General features: G+C 38.6%; 1 protein-coding gene across 1 annotated transcript in view; it reads left to right on the forward strand.

Annotated features, from left to right (window-relative positions):
* The window catches only part of LOC132395520 (pituitary tumor-transforming gene 1 protein-interacting protein-like), a 57,884-nt gene extending 43,574 nt beyond the window's left edge, over positions 1-14,310 (forward strand). Inside the window, exon 7 of the mRNA XM_059972262.1 lies at positions 9,986-14,310. Within this exon, the coding sequence (XP_059828245.1) occupies positions 9,986-10,035 (50 nt within the window). The 3' untranslated portion in view covers positions 10,036-14,310. The remainder of the gene's footprint in view (positions 1-9,985) is intronic.
* The last annotated feature ends 2,154 nt before the right edge of the window (positions 14,311-16,464 follow it).

Raw genomic sequence — 16,464 nt, forward strand, 5'->3', positions numbered from 1 at the left:
GCCAAACTTGCTAATTACAAGTTCATGGTCAAACTTTACACTTAATGATTACACTTTATCTATTGTAAGTAGAAGATCGTATAACATTTTGTTTCAACATATGCAATTTGCCATTATTTGCAATTTTCACAGTGCAGAAGTATGTGATTAAGCTAGAGAGGTTGCAGGGAAGATTCACAAGGAGGTCAGCGAAGATGAAGGGTCTCACCCTAAAATGTTGGCTGTCCATGACTCTCCATAGATGATGCCTGATCTACTGATTTCTTCCATCATCTTGTGTTTTGTTCCAGATTCCAACATCTGCAAGTTTTTTTTTACATCGAAGGTGGTGGGTATATGGGATGAGCTTCCAGAGCAGGATTAGGGTCAGGCACAACTATAATGTTAAAAAAAAGATGGACAGGTATATGGATAGGAAAGATTTAAATTAATATGGACTAAAATGGTTGCAATGGACAAATTGGACTGAACTTTATAATTCTGAATCAACAGATTCCTCTCACAGTGAAAATACACCATTTGGTGTACACACTGTTCTCCCTTAGATCATCAAGAAACCTGTACCTGAGCTCCAAACCAATGGTAGTCCAACTTCTAGAAATATTCATATAATTCTCCTTTTTCCACTGAAGTGCAGAAAATAGTTGTGGATAGTTATTTTGATCTGGGTCTCTACTGGCTATGTTTGTCTGTAATGGCAATGCATAGATCTCCAATCTTCTATTTTGAACAATTTGCGATCATGTGCCCATTTTGGTGGAGGTAATATATTTTTGTATAATATAATATATAATTTAAATATATAATATAAAATATACAGTGGATTCCGGTTAATTAGGACTCATTGGGACCAGTACATCTTGGCCCAATTAAGCAGCTGCCCCAATTAGTTGAAATTTCATAGAAATAAGTTCAAATTAAGTTTATTATCAAAGTACATACATGTCACCATATGCAACCCTGAGATTCATTTTCTTGCAGGAATATGCAATAAATCCATAATAGAAATAATAACCATAATAGAATCAATGAAAGACCTCACCAACTTGGGCGTTCAACCAGTGTGCAAAAAGCCTATGCAAATACAAAAAAGAAAGAAACAATAATATCTTAGCTATACACATGTGTTAATACTTTTGCACAGTACCATACTGGAACATGTTATTATTAAAAATGAGGCAGATATCTGAGCAAGTTTAGAGATGTCCACAGGGCCTCATAGAATCAGAATCATATTTATTATCACCGGCATGTGGCATGAAATTTGTTAACTTAGCAGCAGCAGTTCAATGCAATACATAATCTAGCAGGGAGAGAGAAAAAAATAATAAATAACATATTTTAATAAATAATTCAACTGTGTATATTGAATAAATATTTTAAAATGTTTTTAAAAAGTGAGGTAGTGTCCAAAGCTTCAATGTCCATCTAGGAATCAGATGGCAGAGGAGAAGAAGCTGTTGTGACCAGCAGGGAGGGAACTGATGTTATTACAGGTGCTGGACAGACTTTTAATACTTCACTGGCCATGGGTGATGTGCCAGATGATAAAAGGACAGCAAATGTACCTTTATTCAAGAAGGACAGCAGGGATAAGCCAAGCAACTGCAGGCCACTGAGTATCATGTCAATGGTAGGGAAGCTGCTGATGAACAAGATTAATCTACTCTTGGAGGTAGACAGAATGACTCTGTTAGTAGGATCTAACCCTCAACCAGAGATTTTGAACCAAGAGGGGGTAACTTCACTCATTTTCACTCACCCAACACTGAAAGTTCCCACAACCTATGGACTCACATTCAGAGATTTTTCATCTCAGATTATCGATATTGTTGTTTATTTATTATTATTATTATTTCATTTATCTTTTTGTATTTGCACAATTTGTTGTCTTTTGGCACATTGGTTGTTTGTCTTGTGTGTGTGATTTTTGTTCGTTGATTCCATATAACAATTACAGTATGGAAACAGACCATCTCAGCCCTTCTACTCCGTGCCGAATGCTTACTCTCACTTGCTCACTCTCCCACTGATCCGCACTCAGCCCATAACCCTCCATTCCTTTCCTGTCCATATACCTATCCAATTTTACTTTAAATGACAATACCAAACCTGCCTCTACCACTTCTACTGGAAGCTCGTTCCACACAACTACCACTCTCCGAGTAAAGAGATTACCCCTCATGTTACCCCTAAACTTTTGCCCCCTAACTCTCAACTCATGCTCTTGTTTTTTAAAAAAAAAACTCCTACTCTCAATGGAAAAAGCCTATCAATGTCAACTCTATCTATCCCCCTCATAATTTTAAATACCTCTATCAAGTCCCCCCTCAACCTTCTATGCTCCAAAGAATAAAGACCTAACTTGTTCAACCTTTCTCTATAACTTAGGTGCTGAAACCCAGGTAACATTCTAGTATATCTCCTCTGTACTCTCTCTATTTTGTTGACATCTTTCCTATAATTCGGTGACTAGAACTGTACTCCAAATTCAGCCTTACCAATGCCTTGTATAATTTTAACATTACATCCCAACTCCTATACTCAATGCTCTGATTCATAAAGGCCAACATACCAAAAGCTTTCTTCACCACCCTATCCACATGAGATTCCACCTTCAGGGAACTATGCACCATTATTCCTAGATCACTCTGTTCCACTGCATTCTTCAATGCCCTACCATGTATGTCCTATTTGGATTATTCCTACCAAAATATAGCACCTCACACTTATCAGCATTAAACTCCATCTGCCATCATTCAGCCCACTCTTCTAACTGGCCTAAATCCCTCTGCAAGCTTTGAAAACCTACTTCATTATCCACAACACCACCTACCTTAGTAACATCTGCATACTTACTAATTCAATTTACCACCCCATCATCCAGATCATTAATGTATATGACAAACAGCATTGAACCCAGTACAGATCCCTGAGGCACACCACTAGTCACCGGCCTTCAACCTGACAAACAGTTATCCACCACTACTCTCTGGCATCTCCCATCCAGCCACTGTTGAATTCCATTATGCGTTTTTTGTATTTGCTGTGAATGCCGGCAAGAAAATGAATGTCAGGGTAGTACATGGTGACAAATATGTAGTTTGATAATAAATTTACTTTGAACTTTACACTGGATTTTTCAAAGTTGTAACAAGATGCGCTGAATAAAGGTAATGTGAGTTAATGTGATCTTTAAGGCCTTTGCAATGTAGGAAATTGGTCAAAATGGTAAGAGCCCATATGATCCAAGCAAGTTGACAAATTGGCTTGGTAACAGGAGACACATGAGAATGATGGGACGTTATTTTTCTGATTGGAAATCTCTGACCAATGATGTACCAAAAAGATTGGTGCTGAGGCTGTTTTGTCAATTGTTTTGTATGCTAGCAATTAGAATGTGAGTGGTGTGACACAGAAATTAGTGACAGTGGTGTTAGTGGGAGTACAGATGTAGGCTACACAATGATTCTGAAGAATTGGTAAGATGAACAGAGCATGGCGGATAGAATTTATCCTGATAAGAGCACACTGCAGAAGGCCAAAACCCTTGTGAAGGACCAATAGGGGTAGACATACAGAGTATTGAGAGAGAGAGAGAGACACCTGGGTGCAAAAGTCGTAACAATCCCTGAAGCATAAAGCAGTGTAGAAAGAGTATGCCTTCATCAAATGAGGTGTAGAAACTAAGAGCATCAAGGATATATTATAACACTGGTCATAGCAACAGTATATTTTACATTTCTAGTCACTACACTGGAGCAAGGATATGAATCCTCTGGGGAGAATGGATTCACCAGGTTGTTGCTGGGGTGGAGTGATTGATTGATTAGGAGAGACTGGATAGGCAGGTTTGCTTCTCTTGAAGTTGAGGAGAGACCTGATAGAGGTGTGCAAAATTATGAGGAGCATAGATAGGGTACATAGAAGATAGAAAATTACAGCACAAAGAATGGGTCTTCAGACCACCCTTTCTGCACTGACCATGATGCCAGCTTAAATTAATCTCGTCTGCCTGCACATGGTCTATATCTCTCTGTTTCCTGCCTAGTCATGTGCCTCTTAAGCATTGCTATCATATCTGCTTGCACCACTTCCCATTGACCCTTGTGTAAAAGAAATTGCTTCACAAATCTCCTTTAAACTCTTGCTCTCTCACCTTAAATCTGTGATCTTCAGTTTTTGGCATTTTTACCCTGAGGTCTTGATTTGATCCTGACCTTGGACATGATCATGTGGAATTTGCATGTTCTTCCTGTGACTTGCCTCAGTCATTTCAGAGATGTGCTGGAGCTTAATTAGCTGCTCTTAGATCATTCCAAAGGCCGGGTAAGACAGCCACAGGAGTAATGTGAACAGCAAACTGGATTGAGAGAGGCTGAATAGTTTGGGACTCTTTTTTAAATGAGCATAGGAGAAGGAAGGGTGAACTTAAATGAGGTATATAAAATCAAGAGGGGCATAGATAAGAGTCAATGTTCACAATCTTTTTGCCAGGTTAGGGAATCAAGAACTGGAGGACATTGGTTTAAGATGAGGGGAGACACTTAACAGGAACCTTAGTGGCAACTTCTTCACCCAGAGGGTGGTCAGTATATGAAGTGAGCTGTCAGTTGAGGCAGGTACATTAACAACATTTAAAAGATACTTGGACAGCTAAGTGAATAAGGAAAAGTTTAGAGAGATATGGGGCTAGCTTAGAGGGGAAACGTAGACCAGTTGGACCTAAGGGCCCATTTCCATGCTGCATGTCTGTCTGTATGGCTTAGGTGCAGTGAACAATGACAGAGCCCAAATCTTGAGGGCATAGATATACAGGAAAAAAGATTTTAAAAGGATCTGAGGGCAGCTTTTCCATTAGAAAGGAAGGTGGGTTTTGGAATGAGTTACCAAAGAAAGTGGTAGAGATGGATATAATTACAGAGTTTAAAAGGAATTTGATAGGAAAGGTTTAGAGGTATATGGACCAAACAGGGGGTAATATGACTTGCTCAAGTAGACAACTTAGTTGTTCTAGACAAACTGGGCTGAAGGGCCTATTTCTGTGCCTTATAAATTAATAGGTACATTTAATGTCAGAGAATTGTATACAATATACATCCTGAAATTCTTTTATTTCGCACAGATACACGAAAACAGGAGTGCCACAAAGGATGAATGACAGTTAAGTGTTAGAACGCCAAAGCCCCCCCCCAACTCCCCCCTCCTGCGCACAAGCAGCAGCAAAGTAATGACCCCCCTCCACCACCAGCAAAAAGCATTAGCATCCCCCACCAAGCACTCAAGTGTGCAGCAAAGCATCAGTAAGACACAGATGCAGTACCCCAAAGACTACTCATTCACGTGGTATTCAACATACCACAGGCTCTCTCTCTCTCTCTCTCTCTCTCTCTCCCTAATAAGAAAAAAAGAGGTGTCCCCCTTTCACAGCGAGTGGGGAGACATAACAAAACAACTCGCTGATTTATGATGTTAAAAGTCAGTTGCATTGCTTTTTCCAAGCTCTGTGCCCAAAGAACTCGGGTCTCTGGGCACACAGCCAGCAGCCAGCTTGCTGCTTTTTATCTTCTGTGTACTCTCACGACTCATCAGGTGTAGGCACCAGCCTTTAACCTGCCCACCTCCAGAGCCATGAAAATCTCGCACCCTGAAGGCATGCTCGTCTTCCAGGCTGCATCCTTGGCATATCAAAAAGCAACCAGTCATGAGGCCCCAAGAGCGGGTCCCATTTCCGCAAAGAACTGAAGTCAACGTGTAACTCCGGGTCAGGGTCTTCATAAGAACCCTGAAAGGGGCAAAAGGAGACTCTAGAAATAGAACCGTTTCCAAAGATGTACGCAAAGGAATTACTGTTAGGTGCCATTGTCCTCCTAAGCTCTGCCCAATCTGTGATTTCATATCACATATCCGAGTCGATCTGTGACAGCTCATGCTTCAGGTTTTTGCTTCGAGTTGTCTTCATTGATTCTTCATTGTCTTCGAGTTGTGGAATTGAATTTAGGAGCCGAGAGGTAATGTTACAGCTATATAGGATCCTGGTCAGACCCCACTTGGAGTACTGTGCTCAGTTCTGGTTGCCTCACTACAGGACGGATGTGGAAGCCATAGAAAGGGTGCAGAGGAGATTTACAAGGATGTTGCCTGGATTGGAGAGCATGCTTTATGAGAATAGGTTGGGTTAACAGCCTTTTCTCCTTGGAACAAAGGAGGATGAGAGGTAACCTGACAGAGGTGTACAAGATGATGAGAGGCATTGATCGTGTGGATAGTCAGAGGCTTTTTCCCAGGGCTGAAATGGTTGCCACAAGAGGAGACGGGTTTAAGGTGCTGGGGAGTAGGTACAGAGGAGTTGTGAGGGGTAAAGTTTTTACACAGAGAGTGGTGAGTGTGTGGAATGGGCTGCCGGCAATGGTGGTGGAGGTGGATACGATAGAGTCTTTTAGGAGGCTTTTAGATAGGTACATGGTGCTTATTAAAATAGAGGGCTATAGGTAAGCCAAGTAATTTCTAAGGTAGGGACGTGTTCGGCACAACTTTGTGGGCCCAAGGGCCTGTATTGTGTGTAGGTTTTCTATGTTTCTATGCAATTAAGATTTTAGTGGAGTTTCTGTTTTGCCTGGTTTATTCATTGCTCATTTTGTTGTTGTTAGCTCCAATTTCATATAATCAGCTCAGACATTCCACTTCTATTTTTATGTTAAGTGGATATCAAGGTTGAAAGTAAATTCTGAAACTTCCTCTGTTGCATTCTCATTTTGCACTATGTCTTTGGCAATAAATGAGGGATGTACACAATTTCTTAAACTGTTGGAACAGTATTTCCTGGCAACAGCAGTCTGTTTGTATGAATTACCTTTTCACCAGGAAACCCACACTTGTTTAGGTATCTTGGTGATATTTGTGCATAAAAATGTCTACAAACATATAACATAAGAAGTAGGAGCGGAGTAGGCCAACTTGCCCATTGAGCCTGGTCCGCCATTCAATAAGATCATGATTGATTTGGCCGTGGGATCATCTCCACCAACCTGCCTTTTCCTCATAATACTTAATTCCCTTGCTATACAAAATCATAACTCTTTATAAATGATTTTTGTATACCTTTATAAATCTTGTTCATGATGTTGAGAAATGTCTTTATGCCACCACATTGTATGTGAATGCCCTTAAAAAAACGGAAAAGAAAGCTATGTAGAGTGTTATGAATGTACCACAGCTCTGAGGGGCCGAAGGAGCGGGAGCAGCCCCCTCCTTCCGGAGAATCGCAAGATCGCTATTAATTCGGGTCTCGGACCCAGGAAGTGAGAGACAATGCAACAGTTTTGGCCATTGTTCTTAGAGGTACCTGTGTGACGTGCATGTCCCTGCTACGTGACAGCTACCATGGATATGGACACCCTCGGGCAATGTGGGGGTGGGGATTGCATCACCCTACTTTGATGGACATCTACAACTCTGCAAGTCAAGATAAAAGGAGACTGCAGGAGGCAGTACCCCAGCGACGCACCAGAAGGACACCCTCACTCAATGCCACGTGCGCTGCTAACCCCCTTGCCTGGGGAGCGGGTGGCTGATCATACTGAGAAGGACTTCGAACTAACAACAGGGAAACAACGTTCCCCTGATTTTACGGAGTGGCTTCATAAAGACCCGGGCAAGTTTTTTTCATTTTTCACCGATCCCTCTAAAACACGTGAAACCCAGCGATTCCCCGAAAGGCTAAAGTCTGCAGACTTCTGAGTGACTTTTATATTTTCAACGGACAAAATATTATCCCCTAGACAACAGCCGAGATTACTTCTTAATGATGATTATTACTATACCCGCGCTTTAGATTGACTATTGCTGACGTGTGTTATCTGAATGTTTGTATTAACCTTACTTTTGTGCCCCTTTATAAATAAAAACTTTTGAAAATAGTGACATCAGACTTCAACGGACCTCTCTATCTTTGCTGGTAAGTTATCCAGTTACGGGATACGTAACAAGAGAAACATCCTGGCTCCTGTGTTTTTCCTTAGACTGGCCTCTGGTGTTACAAACATAACAAAGACCCTATATCAAGGTGTGTTAAGGAAAGTTTAAAGTTAACCTATGAGGCAAATTTTCTCCACGGAATGGAGAGTGCCTGGAATCTGCTACGAAGGAAAGTGGTAGAAGCAGGTATAATAGCAACTTCTAAGTGGCATTTCGACAGATACATGAGCAGGCAGGCAATGCAGGGATGTATATACAATGTGCAAGCAGGTAGAAATAGTTTAAATTAATATCAGTGGTTAGCATAGACATTGTTGGCTGAAGTACTGTTCCTTTGTTTTTCTGTTCTGTGTTCAAAATTCTTGTCTGTCTGAGTGCAGATTCAAAAATTTTCAAGTAGCTTGACACACAGGATAGAGCAGCCTGCTTGATTGTTACCCCTTTTATCACCTTATTGGGTCATTTCCTACATCACCAATGGACAGTGGTTGCAAAATATATAGACTACAGAATGCAATAAACCTACAATCTGTACTACCTGGAAGAGCAAGGGCAACTTTGCATGGGAATATCATGATTTGCAGGCTCACCTCCATGTCACATTCCATCCAGACTTGCACTGCATTTCTGTCCAGCACTGCAGTGATCAAGAATGGGGCTTATCACCACTTTCTCAAGAACAATTAGGATGTGCAACAAATTCTGGCCTTGCAAATGACAACATATTCTGAAAAATAAGCATAAAGAAGACTCTCACCTTCTATGGTGTACTTTTGAACACGGTGGTTGACATTGTCTTCACTACCAACTCAATTTATTATTTTACTTGTTTAGCAGTTTGGCACAGAGTAGGCCCTTGGAGCCATGCCTCCCCAGCAACCCCATAACCCAGATTTATCTTAACCTAATCACAAGATAATCTACAAACAAGCAATTAACCTATTTGGTACCTCTTTTGCCTGTGGAAGGAAACCAGAGCACCTGGGGAAAACACACACATTCCACAGGGAGGACGTACAGAGACTCCTTACAGAATGGCACCAGAATTGAGCTCTAAGTTCTGGAATTCCCCAAGCTGTAATAGTGTCATGCTAACCATGGGAGTCATCATTAGTGTAGCATTTAGCAGTACATTCCAACCACTGTTTTTAAAAAGAAAAAATAAATCTGAATTCCTGAAGTCACTTTTGGGTTTTTTTATCAGTCACTTTCATTTAGCTCATGTTCTTGAACATGATGGAAATGGTTTCTATTTGTTTGCTGTCCTTGTCATAACTGTGGTTTCAAATATCCTGGAACTATATTGGTAAATTTCATCTGCACTCTCTAAAGTTTCATCACAGGCTCCTTTGTTCCAGGAGAACAATCCTAGCTTCCCCAGTTTATCCATTAATCTGGAGTGCGTCCCCAGAATCAGAATGGTAATTCTTTTTCACATTCTCTCATGCCAAAAGTATGGTACTCAGAACAGTACACTATAATTCAATTGAGGCCAAACAAATGTTTTATAAAACTTATCACAACTTTCTCAGTTGAGTACTCATGAAGGCTTGAATGCAGTTGCTCTCCCACTTCCATCGAGCATACACCTATAACAGTTCACATGCTTCTCTTCTTCAAATGGTCATTTTTAGAGATTCTTAACAGTCAGTGGGATTGTTGCATTTCTTTTCAGAGTTGTATCTTTTCTCTGTTTGCCTGGTAATCTCTTTCCATGATAGTTTTTAGCAGTGTTGCTGAGCATGTGAATGATGCGGCATACTCAACATAACTGGCTGGAAGTAACTGGAGCCTCAGTACTGTGTAGGTTGGCATGATAGAAGACACTGATTCTGGTTTACTTGTCCCTCCAACCAACACTTCATTATTCAACAAGAAAACTTCGTCAAGTTGGTTAGACATATTTTCTGAACGTAAGAACTAGAAAAGTATTGTAAAGGTATGATATTTGGTTTCTGAATTCTTTATTGTACTTTATTTCTGTTAATTTCTGTTAATTTTATTTCAGGTCTTTCTCAGAATTCTGAACCCGTCTTTCAAAGGTTTGAGAATGAATAGAGTTTTGAAGTTCAGCCGGACTTTGAAGACTGCCTAAATGGATTTCAGTGGTGTCCATCTGTTGTTTCAATATTTAGTTAATACTTACATAATTTTATACTTGTATTTAACAAATACATCTTGCTACACCCTTCAGGGTACTAGGACTATTACCACTAGATGTTAAGTCAGAATCAAATTATGCAGCCAAAAGAAATTATGAGAGCTGTCCACCACAGGAAAGGAGGTATGGTTCAGACCATGGATTTATTGTAGCATTCGTTACATCGTTTGATGTACTAATGAAAAGAAAATACTTAAAGCATTGATTTTTTACATAGGTTATAACATCATAGTAGTTAAATTAAGACATTAAAAATTAATACAAAAAAGTACAACTATAAAGGTAAAAAGTAAATTATAATTTAAAGAAAATAAAGAAAGCACTGAAATTAAGCTCAACTACTTAATTGTGTAAAGTAACAAAGTTTAGAAGTCATTTGTCCATAAAATTGGTCTTGAACACTGAGGTGGAGAAACTCTGGCATTTCTTCCTGCCCAGTAAGCTCTTAAGCGGTGCAGCTGAGTTCTCTTTACGAAAAGTTGTATCTGGACCTTACCAACATCAGCAAATTATTCATAAAAGCAGTCCGTCTACATTGGAATAGTTTATTGCAAATTCAATCCAAAAATTGTTATGTCTGATCTTAGAGTTTCCATATGCATAAATGTCCTGAAAATGTGGCCCAGGGTTTTCTTTGTCATCCAGCAGTGCCCACAAGTATTTATCTTTCTACATCTAGGCAGGCCAAGATTACTTTTAATGGGGTAAGTATTTGATACTTAAAACCAGATATGCTGAATTGCTAAATTAAGTTGTTTATACGGGATATGACGCTTTATCCAATTGTTCTTAAAGTATGTTAAACTGACCATCTGGGGCTGTAATCATTCCAAATAGTAATCTTTTTGCAAAATAACACTGACAAAATATCAATAACACTGTCAACCAAATCATTCACCATACTAATAATAATCACATCTTTGAGATTAATACCCACTTAATCAAACACATAGAAGGTCAGGCCATTACTCACGTTATTTTAATTTCCTTTTTAAGTCAAGGATCTACACTTGAAAAATGAACATTCCTAGTCCTCAATCAGAAGCTTTCCAGTGTGAAATTCTATGATAGTTACAGCTCAGCAAATGTAAGAACTTTTTGATAGAGTTTCTAATAGTGAGTTTTAATTAAGTATTCTTTGATGCCTTACATAAAATCAGCAAGTAATAAAAGTAAAGAATTAGAAATTCTATAAAAATTTCTATTATCTGCATGGGCTGTCACCTGGCCTTTGACAAATTGTGGGACCATCTAACTTCTTCAACCAACTATTGAATCTAGTCAAATGCACAGATCTACACAGCAGCCCAAATATTCAAAACAACTCGGAACATTAAAAAGACAAGTTCAATATTAATAATTTTCTAATTCTGAACAGCATTAAAAATAATGTCATTTTTGAGTACAGTGTATTGTGGTTAACTGGGACACGTCAGGACCAGTACATTTTGGCCCAGTTAAACAGCTGCCTCAATTAGCTGAAGTTTCATGGAAATAGTTAAAAAGGTATTTAAAAAAAAAGACAAACTGAATAACAAATTAGGTATTTAAATTAAATGCAGAACAGATTGGAAACTACCAATTAGTACTATAGTACTATAAAACTATATTAGTTCCTAACAGTTATCAATGGAGGAATTCATCTTGTGTACACTGTCACATTCTTTTGACCATAAATAAACCAATTCAAGACATCTCGTGCAGGTAATGGACTGTCTTCATAGAATGTAGTCGACGATTAAATCCTCCAAATCTTCATTTTCATTGCAACTTGCAAGATGATTGTCGATACCTTCAAGTTCTTTGTAGATGCTAACTTGTTGAAGTAGTCAAATTGATAAATTTCCATCCATTCCCAGCCATCATTGGTATCTCCAAGCCTGAAAGCTTGAAACCGCAGCGAGCAAAACAGTTCTGAATTGTCTTGCTGCTTATTTCTTGCCAACTGTTAGTGACAGAAATCACTGCTTTATGAACACAAATATACTACACAACTGATGCTATTTTAAAAACTATTCATTAAGTATGATGTAGTGTCAAATGGCCACATAAGTGTGCACGACTGGTGCTAGTTAGAACCTGTTCGGCAACAGTCTCCTGCCATGTTTAAGTGGCATAGTGTCCCAAATAAACAAATGGAAGCCCGGCAATTTTCTTGTTGAGTTTTTGTACTTTAAGAGTTGTGCCAAAGTAGTACAGCCTATATCACTATGATCTAGATGAGAAATATACATCCAACTTTCTAAACAATAGAATTAAAGGTCTGTGACTTCATGAAATGAAATAGGTGAAAGTGAGTCACCTTACTTGACCCCCTGTTAATCGCAATGGGCTCGGTTTTAGCTTTATTTCCACTGGATAAGTCAAGTTTGTCAAGTCAGTATGTCCATAACAAGACTAGTAAAATGCTTATTGACCTCTGTATGACCCAAAACTTTACAATTTGCTTGTGTTCCATGGAGTTAAAAGCTTTTACGAGGTCTGGAAAAACAAATGAAGATTTTTGCAGGTCCTGTTAGTCCAAATATTAACTTAATTTAAATGGTTATGTTTTGGTTGTATTCAATGGTATATATACTGTAGCTGTTAAACAAAAATTTTCACAGCCTGCACTAGTAGTTTGGCTAATATCTTGATTCACAGTCCTGAGGAAAATGGAATAGGTCTTTAATAATTGACGTTCTGTAGTTTAACAGAGTTTTCAGATTTGGGAATTGGAATTCTCAGACTCTCATTGATTTTATCAGGTACTTGTCCTATTTAATCTAAGAAGATAAAATTATCTCTGCTCTGATATCTTGACCTCCATTTTTTGTGCCCACCTTCCCAGATCAGCAGCTGTATCATTTTTAAAACTGCCAAAGGTCTCCCTGGGCCACACTGACTGCCACTAACACATTTTCATTCCTTGAACTGGTGGGATGCGAGCTGAACCAGACATTTGTTTATTTGTTAGAAGTCACAAACCAAGACACATAAAGCTCTAATTTCTAAAGGACCTGTGACATTGACTGGACCTCTAATTCATTAACTGGACCTTAAATTCTGCATGATCATAGACTCATCAATAACTTCTAGCAGGTCCACTTAGATAACAAATTATTGCCCCTAAGTAACTATCTGGAGGTAAAACCAAACAGTGAAAAATTATATTTCATTAAAGATGATAGGTATCCTGTTGGTGGGTGAGGCCACTACCCTCTTTGATCTTAGTTATAACAAAAGGAAGTTAACAATTTCTGTATTAGTACTTAGTTCCAATGAAAGCTCTTATTTGATGTCATGTTTGCATTGCAAATCTTAAGTATTAAAACCCTGAAATATTGATGAACTGACAGTTAGAAATATAACAAATTGCCTTTTTAAAGTTAGATATACTTCTATACTTCTGATTTCCAAAATCAGGTGTTGGTGGTTGTATATTTTTAACAAAACCAACAATTATATATTTTCAGCAGAATGATAATTGTGATGAGTGTATTTTTAAATATGTATCTTAATTTTCTTTCTACAGTATTGATTGTATAAGAATTAAAACATTGTATTCTTGACTTTATTTCAATATTGCACACTTGATGTTTTAAAAAGCATAGGCTGCATTTGATTATTTTTGCCATGTAATATAGTTTATCAATGCCAAAAGCTTAGTTATACTCGTATTTTGTAGAGGTGGATAGTATCACAACTGGACTATTTTCAGAGTTATATACTTTGTATATAGGACAAAGTCATATTGGAGTCTTGGTAATCATGAAGATTGTGAATTTAGTTGCAAACAAAAAGGCTTATTGAAAATTGCACTACAGTAATTAACAACATATCAGAAATGGACTGGTTAAAAATGTGTTTATCACCATAACACAACATGTATTATGAATATTGGTATCTACTTTTAAAGAATTAAATGGTATGCATTTGTCATATAGTTAGGTTATTTGGAAAATTACATTAGACAGAATACGCGCATTTAGGCATTTCAGATTCTCAGAATTTTTTTAAATTTTGTCAACAAAAAGCATATTACATTGTTTTTTCTCTGGTAGAAATCAAATAGGTGATTTGTTAGTAACATCTATAAATGACAAAATAAATGATTAATTAAACAGATGTTTCTTCACATATGTAGACCTATTCCTTTTCATTATAATAACATTAAATATGTACAAAATACATGTCTTGACTGAAGCTTTGTGACTTGCTGGGCAAACATGAGCCATATCCATTTTGAGCAGTAATTTAATTTGATGTACTGGACCAAATAGTTCATTTGTCCCTTGCTGCATGTCCTTGATTCAGAAAGTGAAGTAAAAGACCTAGTGCCTGATGTCCAATTATGGGGGTCGTCATCCTGTGACTGAAGAACCAAAACAGAAAATCCTGAGACCTGAAAATAGGGTGAGTACTTGAGAAAAACATTTGTGGCTTTCATCATTATACTTAGTAGAAAAATCTTTAACCAGTGCAACACCCTGGCTTGGTCCCAGAATTGAAAAAGGTAATTGCAATCAATCATGTTCTCGAATTGTAGATTGTAGGGGAGTCATTATATCAGTGTGTTAAGAGTAAGAAGAGGACAGGTTGGAAAAGAGTGGGTCTGCTGTGTGACCAAAAGGGTAAACTTTGTGTCCTAAATGAATAGCTCTTGTCAATATTCACTAAGGATTTGGAGGAGAGTGACTTCAGGAAGGGGTAAGTTGATAGTCTGGAGTATGTCAGTGTTAAGAAAATGCCAGTGTTAAATATCTTAAAATGCATAAGGTGAGCAAATCTTCAGGGCTGGATCAGATCTATCCCATGATACTATAGGAAATGAGAGGAGATTGCTGGGGCTCAGACAGATTTTTCCATCTTCATTAACAAAAAGTAGCTGGCCTGTGGTGTAGTGGCATCTGCACCAGGCTTCAAGGTGAGTAGTGCCAGGTTCAAATCCAGCTGGTTCCTTGCACACTTTCCATCCGTCCTGGGTTGAGCACCAAGCTAGCAACTCGGCCTTGTAAAAAACGCTAAAGAAATGGCAAGGTTGCCACCTGATGCGCCACAAGGTGCAGAAAGGAGCAACAATAAATGAAAGGTGGGTATCAAAAGACTGGAGGGGCAATGTTGCCCCTTTATTTAAGAAGGATGAGAAAAATAAGCCAAGTGACAATAGGTCAGTGAGGCTTATGTCAAATAGATTGCTGGGTTTGCTAAGATGAATATAACAGTACTTTTGTGGAGCTTGATTTTTTTCCCTCCTACCTATGGCACAACCAGTTCCTTTGCTTTTGACGATCAGACAATCAGACCTGCATTTTTGCCTCGTGTTAAGATGGTACAGTCTGCATCCAGGCCTTCTACCCCTAGATCTTTATGAGGTTACCTTCCAAGACTACCAGTTGTGTCTTCCACAAAAGACGAGTAGCATTTCAGCTAGTCTATACTAATCCCATTTGCCTGCATTAATTTACTTTATTGTCACCAAACAATTGATACTAGACCGTACAATCATAGCGATATTTGATTCTGCGCTTCGTGCTTCCTGGAGTACAAATCGAAGTAAATATAATAAAAATTTAAATTATAAATCATAATTAGAAAATAGAAAAAGGCAAGTAAGGTAGTGCAAGTCAGGTCCGGATATTTGGAAGGTACTGCCCAGATCCGGGTCAGGATCCTATTCCTGTTGGTCCTTTTCATTCAAGTATCAGCCCAGCTGGATCTTAACTGTTGTTACTGTTTACGCTTCCACCACCTCCTCTGGCAGCTCATTCCAGATACCAACTACATCTTGTGTGAAAAATTTACCCCTCATCCTCGTTGATGGAACAGTACATGATGTTTGTGCCAACTATGCCATCAATTTAAATTGCATATCTGCCTGCACATGGTCTCTATCTCACCATTCTCCACCTGTTCATATGTTTGAATGCTTCTTAAGTGTTGCTATTGTATCTGCTTCCACCATTCCCAGTGTCAGTATGTTTCAGACAAAAAATTGCCTCCTTTAAACTAATCCTCTCACCTTTTTGCCCATTAAAAACTCTATTTTGCCCATGCCTCTCAAATTTAATATACTTATAGCAAGTCACCCCACAACCTCTGATGCTCCAGAGAAAGCAGTTCCATAAGACAAAGGAGCAGAATTAGTCCATTCAGCCCATTGAATCTGCTCCACCATTCCATCATGGCTGATCCCAGATCCCGCTCAACCCCATACATATGTCTTCTCGCCATATCCTTTGATGCCCTGATCAATCAGGAAATGATCAATTTCCACCTTAAATATACACACGGACTTGGCCTCCACTGCTGTTTGTGGCAGAGCATTCCACAGATTTACTACTTTC

The sequence above is a fragment of the Hypanus sabinus genome, chromosome 6 (assembly GCF_030144855.1).
Source record: "Hypanus sabinus isolate sHypSab1 chromosome 6, sHypSab1.hap1, whole genome shotgun sequence".
Lineage (NCBI taxonomy): Eukaryota > Metazoa > Chordata > Chondrichthyes > Myliobatiformes > Dasyatidae > Hypanus > Hypanus sabinus.